The sequence below is a fragment of the Lichenostomus cassidix genome, chromosome 3, assembly GCF_008360975.1.
Source record: "Lichenostomus cassidix isolate B80296 chromosome 3, HeHo_3.0, whole genome shotgun sequence".
Classification (NCBI taxonomy): Eukaryota; Metazoa; Chordata; class Aves; order Passeriformes; family Meliphagidae; genus Lichenostomus; species Lichenostomus cassidix.
Window position 1 is genome coordinate 73360531 of NC_139483.1, and position 17159 is coordinate 73377689.

General features: G+C 37.3%; 1 protein-coding gene across 7 annotated transcripts in view; it reads right to left on the reverse strand.

The window, feature by feature from the left end:
• Positions 1 to 17159, reverse strand: part of KLHL32 (kelch like family member 32) — a 144092-nt gene that overhangs the window by 74103 nt on the left and 52830 nt on the right. For 5 of the 7 annotated variants that reach the window (XM_085056302.1, XM_085056304.1, XM_085056299.1 and 2 more), the window contains exon 4: positions 2636 to 2743. In XM_085056302.1, coding sequence (XP_084912428.1) covers positions 2636 to 2743 — 108 coding nt within the window. Of the gene's footprint in view, positions 1 to 2635; positions 2744 to 3740; positions 3867 to 5628; positions 5942 to 17159 lie in introns of those variants that run through there. The other 2 variants (XM_085056306.1, XM_085056305.1) reach the window with 2 other exon arrangements.

Genomic DNA, 17159 nt, shown 5'->3' on the forward strand with positions numbered 1-17159 from the left:
ATAAAGTACCGTCTGCCTAAGTACACAGGAAAATGAAGATTGTATTTTACGTCCACAGGAAGATTTCAAATTCGCAAAAAGAGGCAAGGATGACAGAGTTTCATTTCAGATTTCATGGTCATCCTAAAGATTAAAATTTCTTCATTTTAGCAACTTTCAAAAACTGCAGGCATCCAATATTGCCATCATGCAATATCAAATATTTCCACCAGATGTCTCCAGTTTATTATTTTACACAGAAAGATGCACTCAATTTGAAGTGTAATGCGTCAAATGTAAGTGTAGTATATTAAAGAAGACAAGAAAGCTGCAACTAACTACTTATCTGTTTAGACATGGATATTTTAGGGAGTTCCACAGTGTTACCTAGAGAAACACCAATTTTTTTAACTTATATTTTGGCCAAATATGACTAAAAGAAAAAGAAGAGAGAAAGTTCATGGTTTTCACTTTTAAGAGGCACTTCAGATCACATCTTGATACCCACATTTTCAGAGCAATATAAGGTTGTATTTGGCATGAGTGACTTTTGTATCACTGAGAAATATTTTGTTTTTTAATACAGGAAGAGTTTGCAAAACCAAGGTAAAGACAATCCTGTTTTCAGAACTCTCTGATGTAAGCTTGCAGTAATCCGGTTATTTATTAATAGCCTTTGTGGATTACTCCCACTCACTGCCTTGAAATGTTCACCCAGATTCTGTCAGTCTGAGTCAGTACACATGCAATGTTCAATACATACAGACACAGTGCCAGGAGAGAATTTCAAGGATGAAAGGGAAACGAGACACTTAATTCTCAGACCCACATTTCACTGAGTTGTGTTTCAAAGGCTTCTTTACAAGAGAACTCCTACAGAATCCTTCTCATTTGTCTGTGCTTCAAAGTAGCACTTGGTGCGTCTGATAGACACGACAGAGCAAACTTCGCCTTATAATCACTTATATGTATGAGCAACTGTACATACATGCACATCTATATTTAACTCAGGAAACCCACTCATTTATTCAAAGTAGGTTGTGCCTGAAAATTAGACTCAAAAGTCTCTAAAGGGCCATGTGCAGAAGGCACACATTTCCTAGGGATCTGAGGACACTACCCCAGAAGCAATGTGGGGTCACTTGCCGGGTTACATAAAAGCCATATCCATCCTTTTAAAGGTTCTCAATGTATTTTACACAGGTTTGTTAGACTTTGAATTTTCCAGAAAGATGAGGAACACCTCTGAGCACAGCAGACAGGATGGGTCAGATAGAAATCAATTGCAATCCATTTTCTCAAAGGATACTTTCATTTAACAAGAGTTTTCTCTCGAGCTATAGTTTTAAATTACTAAGATGATGATACAGGTACCTAACATTTTCATTTCTATCAAAGATTCAATCTTTATTAAAAACTTTCAACTGAAAGAAGAAAAAGCATGACAATGACAAGTAATGTACTGAGATCTTCAGCTAATTAACTAATACAGTATGGCATCTCTGTTTACCATTTATATCAGAGAAATCTTTGAAGAACCTATATTTTTCAAAACAGCAGAAACTCAAATTTTTTTCAAAGAAATTCAAGTGCTAGTCTCCAAGACCAATGCTAAAGCATAACTGTTTTCTGGGCTGGTAACAAAAATAGCTCCATTAAAACAGGTAATTTTTTTTCCTTATTTCTATTTAGTTTCCTTTAAAAAGAAAAAAAACAAAACCCAAAAACACAGAAGACCCACATAAGGCCATATACTCAATCCAACAGTACAGAAGCAGATGCCTTAAATTTTTATAACCCAGCAGCTCTTCAGAATAATGTAATATGGATTTAAGCCTTCCTTTTCAAAATTAACTAATAAGCGTCACTAATACGTCAATGGTCTCAATTGCTGTAGCAATATTCCAGAAATAGTTTGGTTATCTATAATTTTAGTGTCCAAAGCAAAAATAGCTGTGTGTTCTGAGCTCACTATCCATGAACTCTGAACTGAAACAAAGTCACACAGCAACACTCTCCAAGCATGCAGTGCAGAGATATGGCAGGTCATAGGGGGTTTTTTTTTTCCTTTTTTTGGGATTTGCTTGGGTTTTGTTTTTTTTTTTTTGCAAAGGACAGAGGGAAAAGGAGGACCAACTTGCACTTTCTGAAGTACCATAATGTGATACCTAATCTGTGGTCATAAAGAGGGTACAATTAAGATGTATATTACCTATAAGCATTTACAAAGATACCTCGACTGCATCTGTCCAGATAGTAAGACACTACTTTTCTCCTCAATTATATAATTTGTCAAACACAGCAGAGTTTATAAATATTTATTAATAGGAAAACACTTTTCTTTACATTTAATTTAGTATGCAGATTTAACTCACATTAAGATTTAAGAATAGTCAGGCAACCATAAAAAGGGCATGCAAGTCCTACATGGTTCCCTACCTGGCAACGATGTACAAAAAGCTGTGTTTTTATTAAACAATCCTTCTAAAGAAAAAATTCACCATAGTATAAGAAAACTAAGACCTGTTAAATGAAAATACCTTGTACTGATTAGTGTACCAGAAAAATATTTTCTAGTACCTCTAAAAGGGTCATACTCAGTTTTTATTGCGGTTGCTTTTGATTGTGTAACTTAATTTGAAGAACTGTAGAATACCTGTCCAGTATATGCAAAGTCCAGTGCTTGTTTTAAACCAAGGCTTGTGACACCATGTAAATTCACCTCATCAGCTTCACTCTCCACCATGCAGAGACTGAACATTGCCTACAGGGAAAAACAGAAATGCCATTAACCAATTTTTGATAAGAATTCTAAATAGCAGCATCTTTGAGAGTTAGAAGAAGATCTATACCAAGTTTTCAGTACTAACAGCACAGCAATCAAACTAAGTCCTTTTATCATTAAAGAAATACAAAAACTTATTCTGGATAAACTGAAACAAATCCCTTTGGTCCATGTATATATACTTCTTAACTAAGTGACTTAGGTGAAATCAGTGAGAACAGTCACACAATAAGGTATCGTTCAATAAAAAAAGATCACTATGCTCTGGAAAAAAAAGAATCTACACAAGCACCACTAAAAATAATACTTATGTATAGTATCATTATATAAAAGAAAGATCAATAAGCCATGCACAATTACTTGAGAAGAAGGTGCAGTAAAAATACCATCTTTTATAAGCAATCCTTTTCAAATAAGCATCTCAGACCGTAATGTGAGCAATGTAATACTCAATTTACTAAGTGAAGAGGAATTATGGAGATGCAGTCACCTTTACTTGTCATCACCCTGGTTTCTCAGATCATAAAAACCTAAACTGAAGATAGGCAAGGTGCTATGGAATTTCCCTGAAAATACCACTGAAGAGAGCAACTGTCTCTTTCACCCAGCCTTACTCTACAGATTATTTGTCTTCACTGCCTCCCTGGACTGAATCAACCCTACTTAGTCTCTGATTCCTTGTGAAAATCTTTTTCTTCTCATCTCCATTAAACATCTTTGGCCTTCACTCTGCCCTCCCAGCCTGCACTCCTGTTGCCCTACCCACTCCTTCCCTCCTCATTGGCCTCATTCTCCATTCTTTGGCACTCTCCCACACTTTTTAAACAAAATATACCACTCAGAGTTTTCAAACAGTAAACTGTGAACAACTAAACTGATCAGTTTTGCCATCTGTCACTACTAAAGAAAGTCTAAGCTTATCCCCAGTAGGTTTTGTGCTAAACTTAACGTCTTTACGGAAGCTACCAAAGCTCACATTGGAGAACTCCAGTAACAAACCACTTCTCATGGACATAACCCCTGCTACACCTTCTTGCTATACTCTGGCTGATACCTGTAGAAGCTGAGACAGTCAACAAACACACACTGGATTTCGTATGTCAATCTGTCCACCAAGCAGTGCTGAATTTAAAGGAAAAAATAATCCCTACCCCTCTAACTCTTTAGCACATACGAATGACTACATGACCTTTACCCAAACTATTCCATGATTCACCTAGACTCAGGTGGCTTCAAGAACTGAGTGCTTCCTGCAAATAAGTAATTTCTTCAGAAAATATTAGTACTTTTCATCATTAAAAGACCATAATTTGGCATAAATCTATTTCCTGGAAACCATCCAGTATAAGCATGAATGTCATCTATCATGCAGTCACTCTTTCTATTTTTGCAATCTCTATTGAATTAAAGTGATATATCAGGGCTTCTTCAAAACTGGCAACAGAAAAGAAGCCACAAATAGTTTAAAGGGTTTATCAAACAAATACAGTAAGACACAGTCATGAAATCTACCTAGGGAGAAAAGAAAAATTCTAACAAGTTCAGCCACTTTTCTTATCCGTTAAAAATGAAATCAGAGTTGGATATTTTGTTGCCATGTAGCAGCTGATGTGAGGCTTCAGAGCTTGCCAGGAGCTGCAAGGTACCCATCAGCCACCTACTCCTTGGAAAAGCAGACCTGCAGTCGCTGTCTGGAAGAGATGAGCTTCTCTTCTCAGAAATTCACTACTAGATAAACCTTTTGGAAAACATACCTTCCACACGCCGATTCCTGAATAAAGAGAGTAAAGTCTAAAGCAACACCTGTCCACCCTGGGGTAGATTTGCACACCTTCTGTACCCTCAACTCCATCGCTGAGCACCTGCATAAAGGCTGGAAATGCTCAGAGATAAAAGATGCTCTGTATCCCCCAACCATGTTACAGTAATTATCTGTACACTACACACCTGTATAGGAACCATCTAAAGACAGTGTGGCTACTAATACAGGTTTTACTCTGATCAAGGGATAATATTCCACACAACGAGTTAAGCTTACAAATACAAAGAAACACTTAACTGAATCTTATCTGTAAACCAGGAGTCATTCCTATATGACTTCTCTTGTGTACACTAACTTTACCTTTAGGACATTATTTTAACACAAAGATTCCAACATGGTCTTCACACAGGGTTTGTTACTACACCTAACTTAGTAAACTCAGCAGGATCAGGCCACTAACTCAGTCACTGTCCATAATCATCCACAGTGTTTAAGAAATACAGCCTCCAGCAGAGCTTTGACTCCTGCCAACTAGCACTCTCCCAGGCAATGCCCAGACCATGGTCCAGGAGATAACTCAAGCCATTGCTGCTCCAAAGAGACAGCATGGAAAAAGCCAAACTGTTCACAGAGGTTCAGCCATACTGTCACATGCTACCCCAGTCCTTTTAGGGCCAGAAAACAAGCCCTCATTCACCTTATTTATAACTACAGCTATAGTATAAGAGTGCAGTGGGCTATCAGAACTGTAGCTGCCAGTAGGACACAGGAGCTTTTCGCGGAGAATCATAGAATGGTTTGGGTTGGAAGGAACCATAAAGATAATCTAGTTCCAACTCCCCTGTCATAGACAGAGGCACCTTCTACCAAACCAGCTTGCTGAAAGCTCCACCCAGCCTGGCCTTGAAGGGACAGGGACAGGACATCCACAAATCCTCTGGGCATCCTCACAGTACAGGATTTCTTCTAATACCTAATCCAAACCTACTCTCTTCCACTTACACCAAAAGCCTTCCCCCTTGTGCTATCACTACATGCCCTTATCACAAGTCCCTCTCCAGCTTTCTTTAAAGCTCTCTCTATATAATGAAAGGACACACACCCTGAAGCCTTCTCTCTTTCAGGCTGAACAGACCCAATTCTCTCAGCCTTTCTTCATAGGAGAGGTGCTCCTGCTAATCACCTTGGTGGCCCTCTTCAGGACTCACTCCAACAGGTCAAAGTCCTTCCTGTACTGAGGACCTCAGAGCTGGATGTAGCACTCCAGGTAGGGTCTCATGAGAACAGAACAGAGATGCAAAATCACCTCCCCTGGCCTGCTGGCCACACTGCTTTTGATGCAGCACAGAAAATGTGGCTTTCTGGGCTGCCAGTGGACGTTGCCAGCTCATGTCCAGCGTCTCATCTCCCACCATCCCCAAGACCTTCTCAGCGGAGCTACTCTCAATCTGATAATCCCCAGCCTGTGTTGATATACAGGAGGCTGCCCCAACCCAGATGCAGCACCTTGCACTTGGTCTAATTAAGCCACATGATATCCCCATGGGCCCATTTCTTGAGCTTGTCCAGGTCCCTCTGGATTGCATCCCATCCTTCAGGTGTGTTAACTGCAACACCCAGCTTGTTGTCATCTGCAAATTTGCCAAGGGCACACTCAATCACTTTGTCATTGATGAAGATAGTAAATAACACTGGTCCCAATACAGACTCTTGAGGGACACCACTTGTCACTGATGTCCATCAGGACTCCAAGCCATTGACCACCAGCCTCCAGAAGCAACTGTTCAAACACTTCCTTATCCATCTATAAGTCCCCTCACTGAATCCATCTCTCTCTAATTTAGAGAGACTGATGTTGGGGGAGACTGTGTCAAAGGCTTTGCAGAAATTCAGATGGATGATGTCTGTAGCTCTTCCTTGTCCACTGAGATAGTCACTTCATCATAGATGTGATACCATCTGCTACTGATAGTATTTTCTCAAATACTATCCTCAAGTATTCTGTGAAGGTTTTTGAAACTGAATAGGAACTACATATATTTTTCAGGAAGCAAGGCCAAAGAATTTGATCAAAAATAAGGCCTGCAATGGTCCTCAGACAGTTCACATTCAGCTGAACTGGATTAGCCTTCAGGAAAGTAGTCTCCCACTTAAATGAACTTAGTACTGCTCACTGATCCACACTGCCTTCACCAGCAGGCAAATTTCCTTCTCAGCCTGATAGTTTTTGAGGTTTAATTCAGCATGAAAAAAAATCTGTTCTACCACAGGCAGAAATGGAACTCAAATTTAGTCTTTAATTTGCACTCTTGTACTTGAATATTGTACTTTTAACTGTAAAAAAAATATGAACCACTAAATTCTGATTTGAGACTTCATCAATACCTAGAGAATGAGTTACAGTTGAGCTGTTAAACTCCAATTTCAGATGCATCCCTGAAAACACTCTAAGGTTTTGTGAGCTTATATAGATTCATCACTCACGCTTTTAACACAAAGCTAGTAGCCTACATTGTTTTTCCCTTAGGTACATTAAAAACAGGGCAATAAGATAAATATCTCAGGTGGAAGAAGAAATGACAGACAAGAAAAACAAATGAAATGCAAAATATTTGGACAAATGCCCAATTCAAAGTCAAACCTAGCAGAAGAGTTGCCAAATTTGGCTAAGCATGAAATGTTAATCATGTTAGTTATCGACTTCATTCAACAATGCTATTATACTTAAAACTTTTCAGCTTGAAATAAAATCTCTTGGATAATGTATAGTTTCTGCTTCAAGACCTTCATGAGAGGGGGAAGTACAAGTTGCCAATGTTAACCAAAGACCCCTTTTATATTAAAGCCCACTGATGAGAAGACTTATCCTTTTTTCCTGTTTCTTTAAATATCCAGATCTTGTTCTGCCACCCAATCATATAATCAGCCAACACTGTGGTGAATAAATTGATTGTTTAAATTCTGATATTTCAGTTAACATTTTAAGTAAGTAAACCAAATCCCCCAATGCAAAGTAAGTACAATCCACTTGCAATTTTGTGACAACTGCACCAAAATTCAAGTCTCAATATGCTGTCACAAATGGATGTATTCCATTTGCAGAATTCCACCTGAGGTCACACTTGTTTCAGATGCTACAAATTTGGATGGCCTTACTTTTGTGGGGCAGGCAGACACTTTATTAGTGCCGTGTTTTGGAGGAAGGGAGGAATCAACCCTCCATTCTTCTGTGAAACTTGGCCTGAAATGGAAACAAAGCTACAGCTATACCCAAAAAGCTATACCCAAAAGAAAAAGAGAACAAAACATACAGTCCTTAGATACAAATGTTTAAGTCATAAAAAATTCTCAGACCCTTTAAAACTTGACTTCAAAGTAATGTGGCAAGCTGGTGGGCATTTAACACAGAACACACCTGTAGTTTCACAACTTGGCCCTCAGCAGTCACAGGCACCTTTATAAAATCTTTTCTTCTACAAACATAGAATACAAAAGACAACAAGAGCTCAAAACTGAATGGCACACAACCATAGGGTGTACAGATTTAGATGTGATCAGATCTGATGCAACCAGGCAGAATAGTCCAAGTAAAAGATGCTTAGCACAGTCATTGTTTCTAACTTTCCAGGCTCAGCATGGCAACATGCTGTTGCTTAGCTCTCAAAAACAAAATGCAAGATAGCTGTAAAATACCACCAAATCAGAATAATGTATTACTGTTAAAATGTCAAGACACATTGATTGATTTTATCAGTCAGGCAGCACTACAGCAACATATATAGACTCCTTCAAAACATGAGACTTGAGGAACAGATAACAGGGTAACAGACACACAAGATGATACTCAAAATCTCCAAAATATAAATTGTTCACTGTCACAATGGTGACATATGAAATTGCTCCTTGCCTTTGAGTCATTTTCTTACTTACTCAGATGTTCCATATCCATGAGAGTAATGAGCTTTTCCTTATTTTTACACACCAATCTTACAGCAATGTCAGTCATAGCAAATAGCAAATCATCACAAAACAACTTAACCAAGTTGTATGCTATTTTATACAAGCAAACTTTGTCAGTGAATTCCACATAGCTTAGTGGCCTTTTAAAGGCAAGAAATGGAATCAAGACATATGCAGTATCAGGAGATAGGTAAATGATGTAAAAAGAACAAATGGTTATGCTTTATGCTGTTAATAAAATAACACTGTGACTGAAAGCATAAGTAAGTTACTGCTGTGACCTGGGGTCTTCAAGAAATATCCTGCCTCTTCCAGGAGTAAAGTACTACATGGTTCCAGTGCATTGCAATAATATCTAAAATATCTCAAAGTTCCCTCAGCAAGACTGAGAAGACACATTCATCATTTTCCATTTTTGTTTGATTGAACTTTAAATGCAACTTTCAAAAGAAATCTAAGCTTTCAAAAATGGGCAAGTAAGCTGAGTTTACTGCAGCAATCTACAGTAACTCCAAAAGTAATATTTCCTCCCTCTGTTTTCTCAAACACTGCTTTGGTAACAACCAGCAGCCCAGTGGACTTGGATCCAAGTCCACTATAACACAAAACAAACATTTGGAACTTCCCACCAATGCATAGCCCCGACCTACACAAATTCTCGTTTAACCACAGACATAGGCGTACAATAATAAAATCCTGGCATACTTTAGAATTACCTCTGTTTAGCAAACTAAGTGCTAAAGAACTGATCAATTAAGTCACCAAGGTTTTCCTTAGCTATTTCTTCTGTAGCATTGAATTTTCAAAGTAATCAACACTATCTAGCATTGTTTTACTGTTTTAAAACTGCTGATTTGTCATCTCAAATTTCTGCCTCCACAATTACACGATGATACTGGCTTGAGTTCTTTTAAAATTATTTTTAAATAGATAGGCATCTTCATTAAGGGCAGTGTTTTATACAAATTCACTTCCCACATCATATGCACTTAATTCTACATTCACCTGTTCCATACCTTTTTCTTTACAGGAAATTTATTGCACTTCTCATCTCAGGCATCAGAAAAGCTACGAACAAAGTAAACTAACACTTCAGAGATCTCAGATCAGCTGCTCACACTGCTCAGGGAACTCAGTAATGATGTGATAGCTCAAGATTTTTTTCATTTCACATGTAATTTTAAGCCTGTGAGAGATCTTAATGGCATCAGTGGAACAGATCAGATTCTTTCTGATTTGGGACCTAAGCTTATCTGTCACTTGGGCTACTAAGTATCCAGTCCTGACATAATCTTTTCTATTTGGACTACAAACTTTTTCAGGCCAAAACCTTATCATTTTAAGTTTGTGTTAAAAATAGCAATTCCCTGTTCATGTAACAGTAATATTAAATAAATCAATCATAATCTATTTCCTCTACTTTGTTGTATTACTCCTGAAATAACCTTTGGGTGTTCTTAGCTTCATGTTCTGATCCTTCATTACATAAGCAATATAATTTTTCATTTGCTGTTTTCACCTATCAAAACAAAAAGGAATACATTCAGAATCTATGAAAAGGAGTCAAAACACTGCTTTGACAGATGACCATGCCCACATCAAATATCAACTGCACTCTAGATGTGCTATGTATACTTATCCAAATAACCAATTTAATATGTGAATGTTCCTTTGCAGTATAAAAATGTGCTTTCTTCTCCTTATAACTAGTTTTGCTTCCCTCCCAATTTAAGCCTGTCTATCCTAAATCAATCATCAGCCATGTCCTCTGGAGTCTCTCACACACTGAAAAACATATCCATCAATACCAATATGAAATATGATTAAGAGGCTCATTACATGATTCCTCTGAAAAAAGTTCTACATAAATTCCCAGAGAAAATGTCACATAACATCAGTCACTGATAACTGAGCCTACCATAATTCATCTGCTCTATGAAATCTACCCAAATATTGTTCTTTTAAGCATTTGCCAAGAACTAAAATTAATCCCATGAAACGGAAAGGTCAGCTATCATTCATAGTTTAAGAGAACATATAGTTAAAAAAATAAAACTGAGCAGCAAAATATACAGCTTTATGCACATTATTCAAGTGTCACATATCACTGTTAGCAAAGCAAATTTCACTGAACCTATAATGTTTCTTTTAGTATGTCAGTGTCAGATAGTGATACATAACTATACAGCCCCAAAGAGGTTACCAAATCAAGGATATATACAATGCACTTGTTACGTTACACTCTCGATACAAAAAGCTATTGCTTTATTGGTATCTTTCAAAATAAGTAATGAAAATTGCAACAAAGAACTACCCTACTGTTTAGAAGACCTAAGGATGTGATATTTTTTCCTTTTTGTATAGTGGACATTCCATCAAGAATAAAGTAATCTTCTTGTTTGTTAACAAGGCACAGGGTCTTTGTTTCCAGTAAAAATCTTTAAGAATTAAAAAAAAAAAAAAAGGAAAAAAAAGGAAAGAAAAAGAAAGAAAAAAAATTTGTTTCTAACGAGTTACATCCTTGATTGAACCTGCATCAAACATAATTTGTTTTGACAGTCAGAGTTTAACAGTGTAATGTGTCTTCCCTAAACCTCTGCTTAGGTACAGAAACATAATTTAAGCCCCATGGAAAAAGTAACTTTGTAGCATGCTACTCCTAATGAGTTGCTGCACCATCACTACAAAGACTCATATTCAAAATCTCTCTGAGTAGTGCCATAGAAACAAAATAATTCAACAATTTCCATGTGCAACTCTGTATCAGAATAAAAAACCCCACAAAATTGTGAACTATTACAGCTACATTAATGTTATTAGTTCCAGTATTCCAAAATGAATAGGTCATCACAGGTGGTCCTGAACATCAAAATTATTGTTTATTTTATGGCAGAAGCAAGAAAACTGAATTGTAAGGACACTGCCATGCAAAGCACTGCATAAAACCCCAGTAATGTACAGTCTGTCCTAACAATAGTCACTCAAAAGCAGGCCTGCCTTTTGGAGAATAAAGAAAAAAGCATAACTAAAACCAGATTTTTCTTCAGCATTTCCAGTCAATCACAGAAAAGCATGAGTCACATTTGCAAATTTTGGCTTAAATTGGTTTAATGCTTCCCAGTGAATGCATAAGCCTATTGTTCACATCCTTCAATGATTTTAGCAAGTGATATCAAAAGCAAGCCCAGAATAAAATTGCAATAGAAGTCACTTACCTCTTGAACTAGCATTTAACTACCACAATACAATTCATTCAGGGGGGCATAGTTTCTTGTGATTTATCCCCCCCCCCGCCCCAAAGAAAAACCATGACTCAAACTTGAACACCTTTAAGGGACTTATTTTTAAAAACATACTTCATACAATACCATTATGACAAGTTTCCCACCTTAATGTAAGCAGGCTCACTCAATAGTTGTATAGCGAGGCTAAATCTAACAGAACCGTAGTAACAATCTTAGTTGTTATTATAATTACCTTTTTAAGAAGCCCTTTATATAACGTGATGTGAATGTCATTAGACACTGACATTCAAATGCTCCAAGCAATAGTAAACTATGGCAATTTCTTCTATTCTGCATCATAAATGCAAAAGCATACTTGTGATGCGAGAAGTCTAATGCTGAAATTTTAAATGGTTCCTTTTATGAGATTTTGTACTAGATACCTTTCATATCTGGCCCATTTTATGGGGGTTTCAACAAGATAACCTTCATATCTAGAATAACCTTCATAATTCTATTTCCCATTATGATTATAAATCTTATTTTCCATTAAGAATACAGCTCAATTTTGCTAAAGTACCACCCTTAATTCCCACCAACATATTTATTAAACTCTTTTATAGAAAGGCAAAGTAATAAAACCAGCTTACTGGTTTTATTAAAAGAAAACAAAAATTCTTTTTTTTTTTTCATATCCTTCTACTGATAAAAAGTTTTTAAAGTAAACAAATACTAACATTTTCCAAAAGAAAAGAATGACTTGGCTAACCAAGCTTGAGTTAATGTTGCAGTCATTTGTCAGAGCAGTTTTCATCGTCAGCTAAGCTCTACCCTCCATCAGCTATTTCCTCTGGAACAAATGCCTCTATAAAATCATCTCTTCACTTTATTTTTAGTAGTCTGCCTTTGACGATGCTCATTTATCCTTCGGCTTTTCCTTCAACTCTAACAAACCAACCCCTTCTGAGCTAAGAGACCACAGTGACATTAATTTAATTATTCTCATAAATTCTCCAGGAATTGACACCTACTCCTTCTTGGCAGAAATCTAACCCTGACAAGGTAGATGATTAAGTGACAGGTATAAGAACTCCTGAAAATGCAGATGGACATTTCATAAGTTGTCCTAATATTCCTAATTTTTATATAAAATAGGCTTTGTGTACATTTGTTGCCCATTTGCATAGCTGGCATGCTATGACCCTGGAAGGGCAGGTTATTTCATCAGTAGCTGAGAAAGTTCCACACATCTAAGGAGATGATAATTTGATTTTTGCACACATACGCATACATGAAATTGGTTCTGTACATATAGAAGTAATGGATATAGCCTAATAGTGAAGAGCATGTTATGCTGGGGTTTAACCATTACTTTTTCACAATGTGAATTCACAAAAAGCTTTTGACAGAGGCCTTTAAATGCCTGGAAGGCAAACTAGGCAAGAGAGAAAAGAGGAAAGATCTTTGCCTGGATAAGTGACTGAATACATAAAACAGTGAACAAGAAAAGACTGGGCCAGTTTTCACAAGGAGTGATGATTCCAATGGAGCACCTCATGCTTAACACACTCAGAGCAGCTCTGGAAAAGGGAAAGAGCAGTGCAGGTAGAAAGTTCATTGAGGCAAAGTTATGCAAGGTAGTAAAGGCATGGATAATGTGATAAACTGTAAAAGGATTGTATGGAATATGCAGTTGGCTTCTAAAATGACAATTATAAAAAAAAACTGTAATCAAAGCTTGGAAATTTTTTTGGCCAGAGAGAACAAAAACAGGAATCAATTCTATGCCCATACAGAAATTTACACTTTGCCTACTGCATGCAATTCCCTTACCCTCAGCTCACAAAAGATATACTAGAGCTGTCAAAACTTCAGAGAAGGGCAAGAAGCTTCATCAAGCATCCTGCACAGCTTCCATTTAAATAGCATCTGATTAAGTCAAAAGTTTCCAGCCTGGAAAAGAGATGATTGAGTGCCACGAGAAGAATACCTAGAAACCAATTGTTATCTTTTCCAATAGAAGAACTAGAAGGAACCAAATGAAACTGGTAGAAATCAGGTTGACAATAAACAAAAGTAGATCTTCACACAACAGGCAGTTGGCCACCCTGCACAGTGGATGAGAAATCTTACACAGGCTCAATGGAAATAAGATAAAAGCTTGGAAGAGAAACCTATTTAGGACTGTTGAATAGCCAGGAATCACACCCCGCTCCAAAACGTCCCTGAGCTGAAAACAGCTGGTGAATTCTCTGGGACAGACCACATACACTTACCCTGGATTTACTCTTTTTCACCAGACATCACAAACAGCTACTGCTAAAGCAAACAGCCAATGATCCAACTCAGTGTGGCCATTCATTATGCTCTCACCTAGTGCTGCTAAGGGCATCTCCCTCTTTTGAGGCATTACCTATCAAGTGCTAGATTGAGAGGCAGCTTGATTCATTCAACACTCACACATTAGGCCATTCAGTAAGAGTGGATTGGGATTTAGAGAAGTTTTTGATGTCTAATGTTTGCAAACTGGCTTGCTCAGGCAGACTAACTCCCGCCAAAGATAAACACTTTACAAGCAGCACTTTACAAGGCTGTTCAGGACAGTCAAATGCAAAGGTTCCAGAGCTTAAATCTAACCTTTTGCAAGACTGAGGCCTACAGTGACATGAATTCAATTTGCCAACATTGTATTTCAGTCTACTAAAACGTAGGTGTTAACAGGATGTAAAACAATGGCACTGTTGACAATGAAGAATTTATTTAAAGAGAGGTATCTCCTCTAAACTTCAAACAAGCATTTATGGGCAACAAAAAAGCCAAAATTGCATTGTAATGCACTTCTTATACAAACAAAGGAGACTGGAACACTCCTTGAGGGAGTACCTGAAAGAAAAACAGGTATTTCAAGAGTGTTAAAAGATTGTAACACTGGCTTCAGCTGTCTCTTTTGCTGGATACTTCTCATGTTATTAAAACGGTATGTGGGTCCTAGTCACTGAAGCTAAAAGTGATATGCTGCCCAAATAATTCCCTCAGGTATTTTCAGCTTCACTACACCCACAGAATAATTTTAATTTTTCCCGTGGTTGTGTAGGAAGATACTGACAGAGACTACAAGATATACAAGAGCATCTACCGCATCCAACAATGTTCTGAAACACAAGACTTCTTCACTGACTACAGAGACTGAGAAGAAAACAGGCACAAAATACTTCTGTGCCACAGGCCTGCCCCAATAAATTTGTTTTCATGGGCAAACACTAAGCAACATAGAAATGCAGCTGAGCCTCAGAACACTCGTTACGGCAGCACTGCAAAAATTAACTGCAGTAGCCTGGAGCAAGCTAAGAAGATAGTAAAGAAAATGGGCAACCAGAGCAACACAGCTGTAATGACTCCTTTCTGTCCTGGTTTTGAACTGAGAAAATGCATCAATTCAATAGCCAAACACCACATGTTATCACACTAATCTGAGACACTGAGCCACAGCCTAATATGGCCTATGTCACTTACTACAGAGTTGATTTTGCCATACACAACCACGGTGCACTTACCAAACAGGCACTTCAAAAAAGAAAAAGAACCAAAAAAATCAAGATGATAAGACAGCATATTGTCTATCATCCAACACTGACAGAATTGCAATGAGTTCAGTTATAAACTATGAGAATTGCAACAGAAACATATTTACTCAGACAGAATAAAAACTATTGGGAATTTGAACACAGAATTCAGAAAAGAGAAGATTCTTGTAGATGTTTTTGATAGCTCCAACACTGCTGAGCTGTGGGAATTCTGTCTGCAGCAAAGAAAAATTGCTTCAGAGCCTCACAGAATAAAATCCCATTAAATACAAAGATAAGGATGAACAAAACAAAATAACCCAGATATATTTCCTTATTTTTTGCATTTTGAAAGAATATTAGAGTATTTATTTAGAAAGTTTTAAAGCATTTGCAAACCATTTTTGTATATATTCCAGAAGAGGTTGTTCAGACAAATATTACACTAGACACCTCACACCCGCCCATGCTATATTACTTTCAATTCTTTAACTTAGTAAAACTATTGAAGTGCCTATATCAAACAATATTTTGAGAAGTGAAGGAATGTGCAGTTTTCTTGACACTCAACTGTAACTGGATTAATGAGTAATTAGTAGTAACATTCTAATTTGTATTTAAACTTTTAAAATATGCTAGTAATTTAACTTTTTGTTTTCCAGGCCTCTTCCTATTTCAGACAAGTTTCTTTTTTACTAATGAGGAGCAAACAGCATTGAGTTCTCCTTCTCAAAAGTTGGCATGTAAGTAACATGTTCACAAAACCAGACAGTACTATGAATCTTAAAATATCTTCTGCGTTGTTGGCATCACTCAGAACCATGTGTATTGTGACACATCTGGCTGATTCCATGTGTAGAGTTTAAAAACAATGCTAAACAGACAGCATGCCAAAATACCCCTTGGGTTTCTTAAAGTATCACTGTATGGTAGTAAATGTCATAAACTCGACAATCTCAAGCCTGGAACCACTACTAAGACTATATTCTTTCCCAAGTTTGCAGTTAGCATTCTTACATAGGAAGAATGTATTTTAAAAAAACGCAAAAAACCAAAAACACACCAAAAAAAGAAAACAAGAGAGATTAAACAGACAGAAGGGGGGAAAGTAGTTTTATCTATCTCAATACTAAGCATATTTAAAAGAGACATCTTTATCAAAGTTCTTATACAGGAAAACTGCTGGTGTGACAGTAAGTGAGAACAGACAGTAGGTGAGAATATCCTATTCGGAAATTTTGTAGAGCAATTGGAATTGAATTAAGGGCTTTGATAATGGATAATGGCACAGGACAATATGAAACAGTATGGCAAAGACCAGAAATTAATTGGTCAAAATCTTGAGGGTTCTCAGACTGTGGGGAAGAATGTTAAGAGTAAGAAGACAGCAAGGACGTATAAGTAAATGAGAGATAGCTGGGATATTACTAGAACTTTACATAAATCATAATGATGGCAGAAAAGGAGCTTTGTGTTTCATGGGAAAGGTTTCAATTGTCGTAAAAGTTTTCATCATTGCAAATAAAGATAAAAACCAGAATATCCAAGGAATCATAGCAGGGTGCATGGTTTGCCAGCTCTGGGATGTTCATTTGGTATCTATAGTTGTACTGTCAGGTTTCCAAACTAATACCTTGGGAAAATCTGTTTACTGTTTGTAAGAATTCAAGAGAGAGGGACAAGAAAAGCAAGCTTATTGGTGAACCTGACTTGTAGTACAAAAGCTCCTTCTCTAGTGTTCAAGCTAGAAAGCTAGTCTGTAAGTTACAGAATGACAGAATCATTAGCGTTGGAAGGGACCTCCGGAGATCATCCAGTGCAACCTCCTGCTAGAGCAGGTTACACAGGCACATGTCCAGGTGGGCTTGGAATGTCTCCAGAGAGGG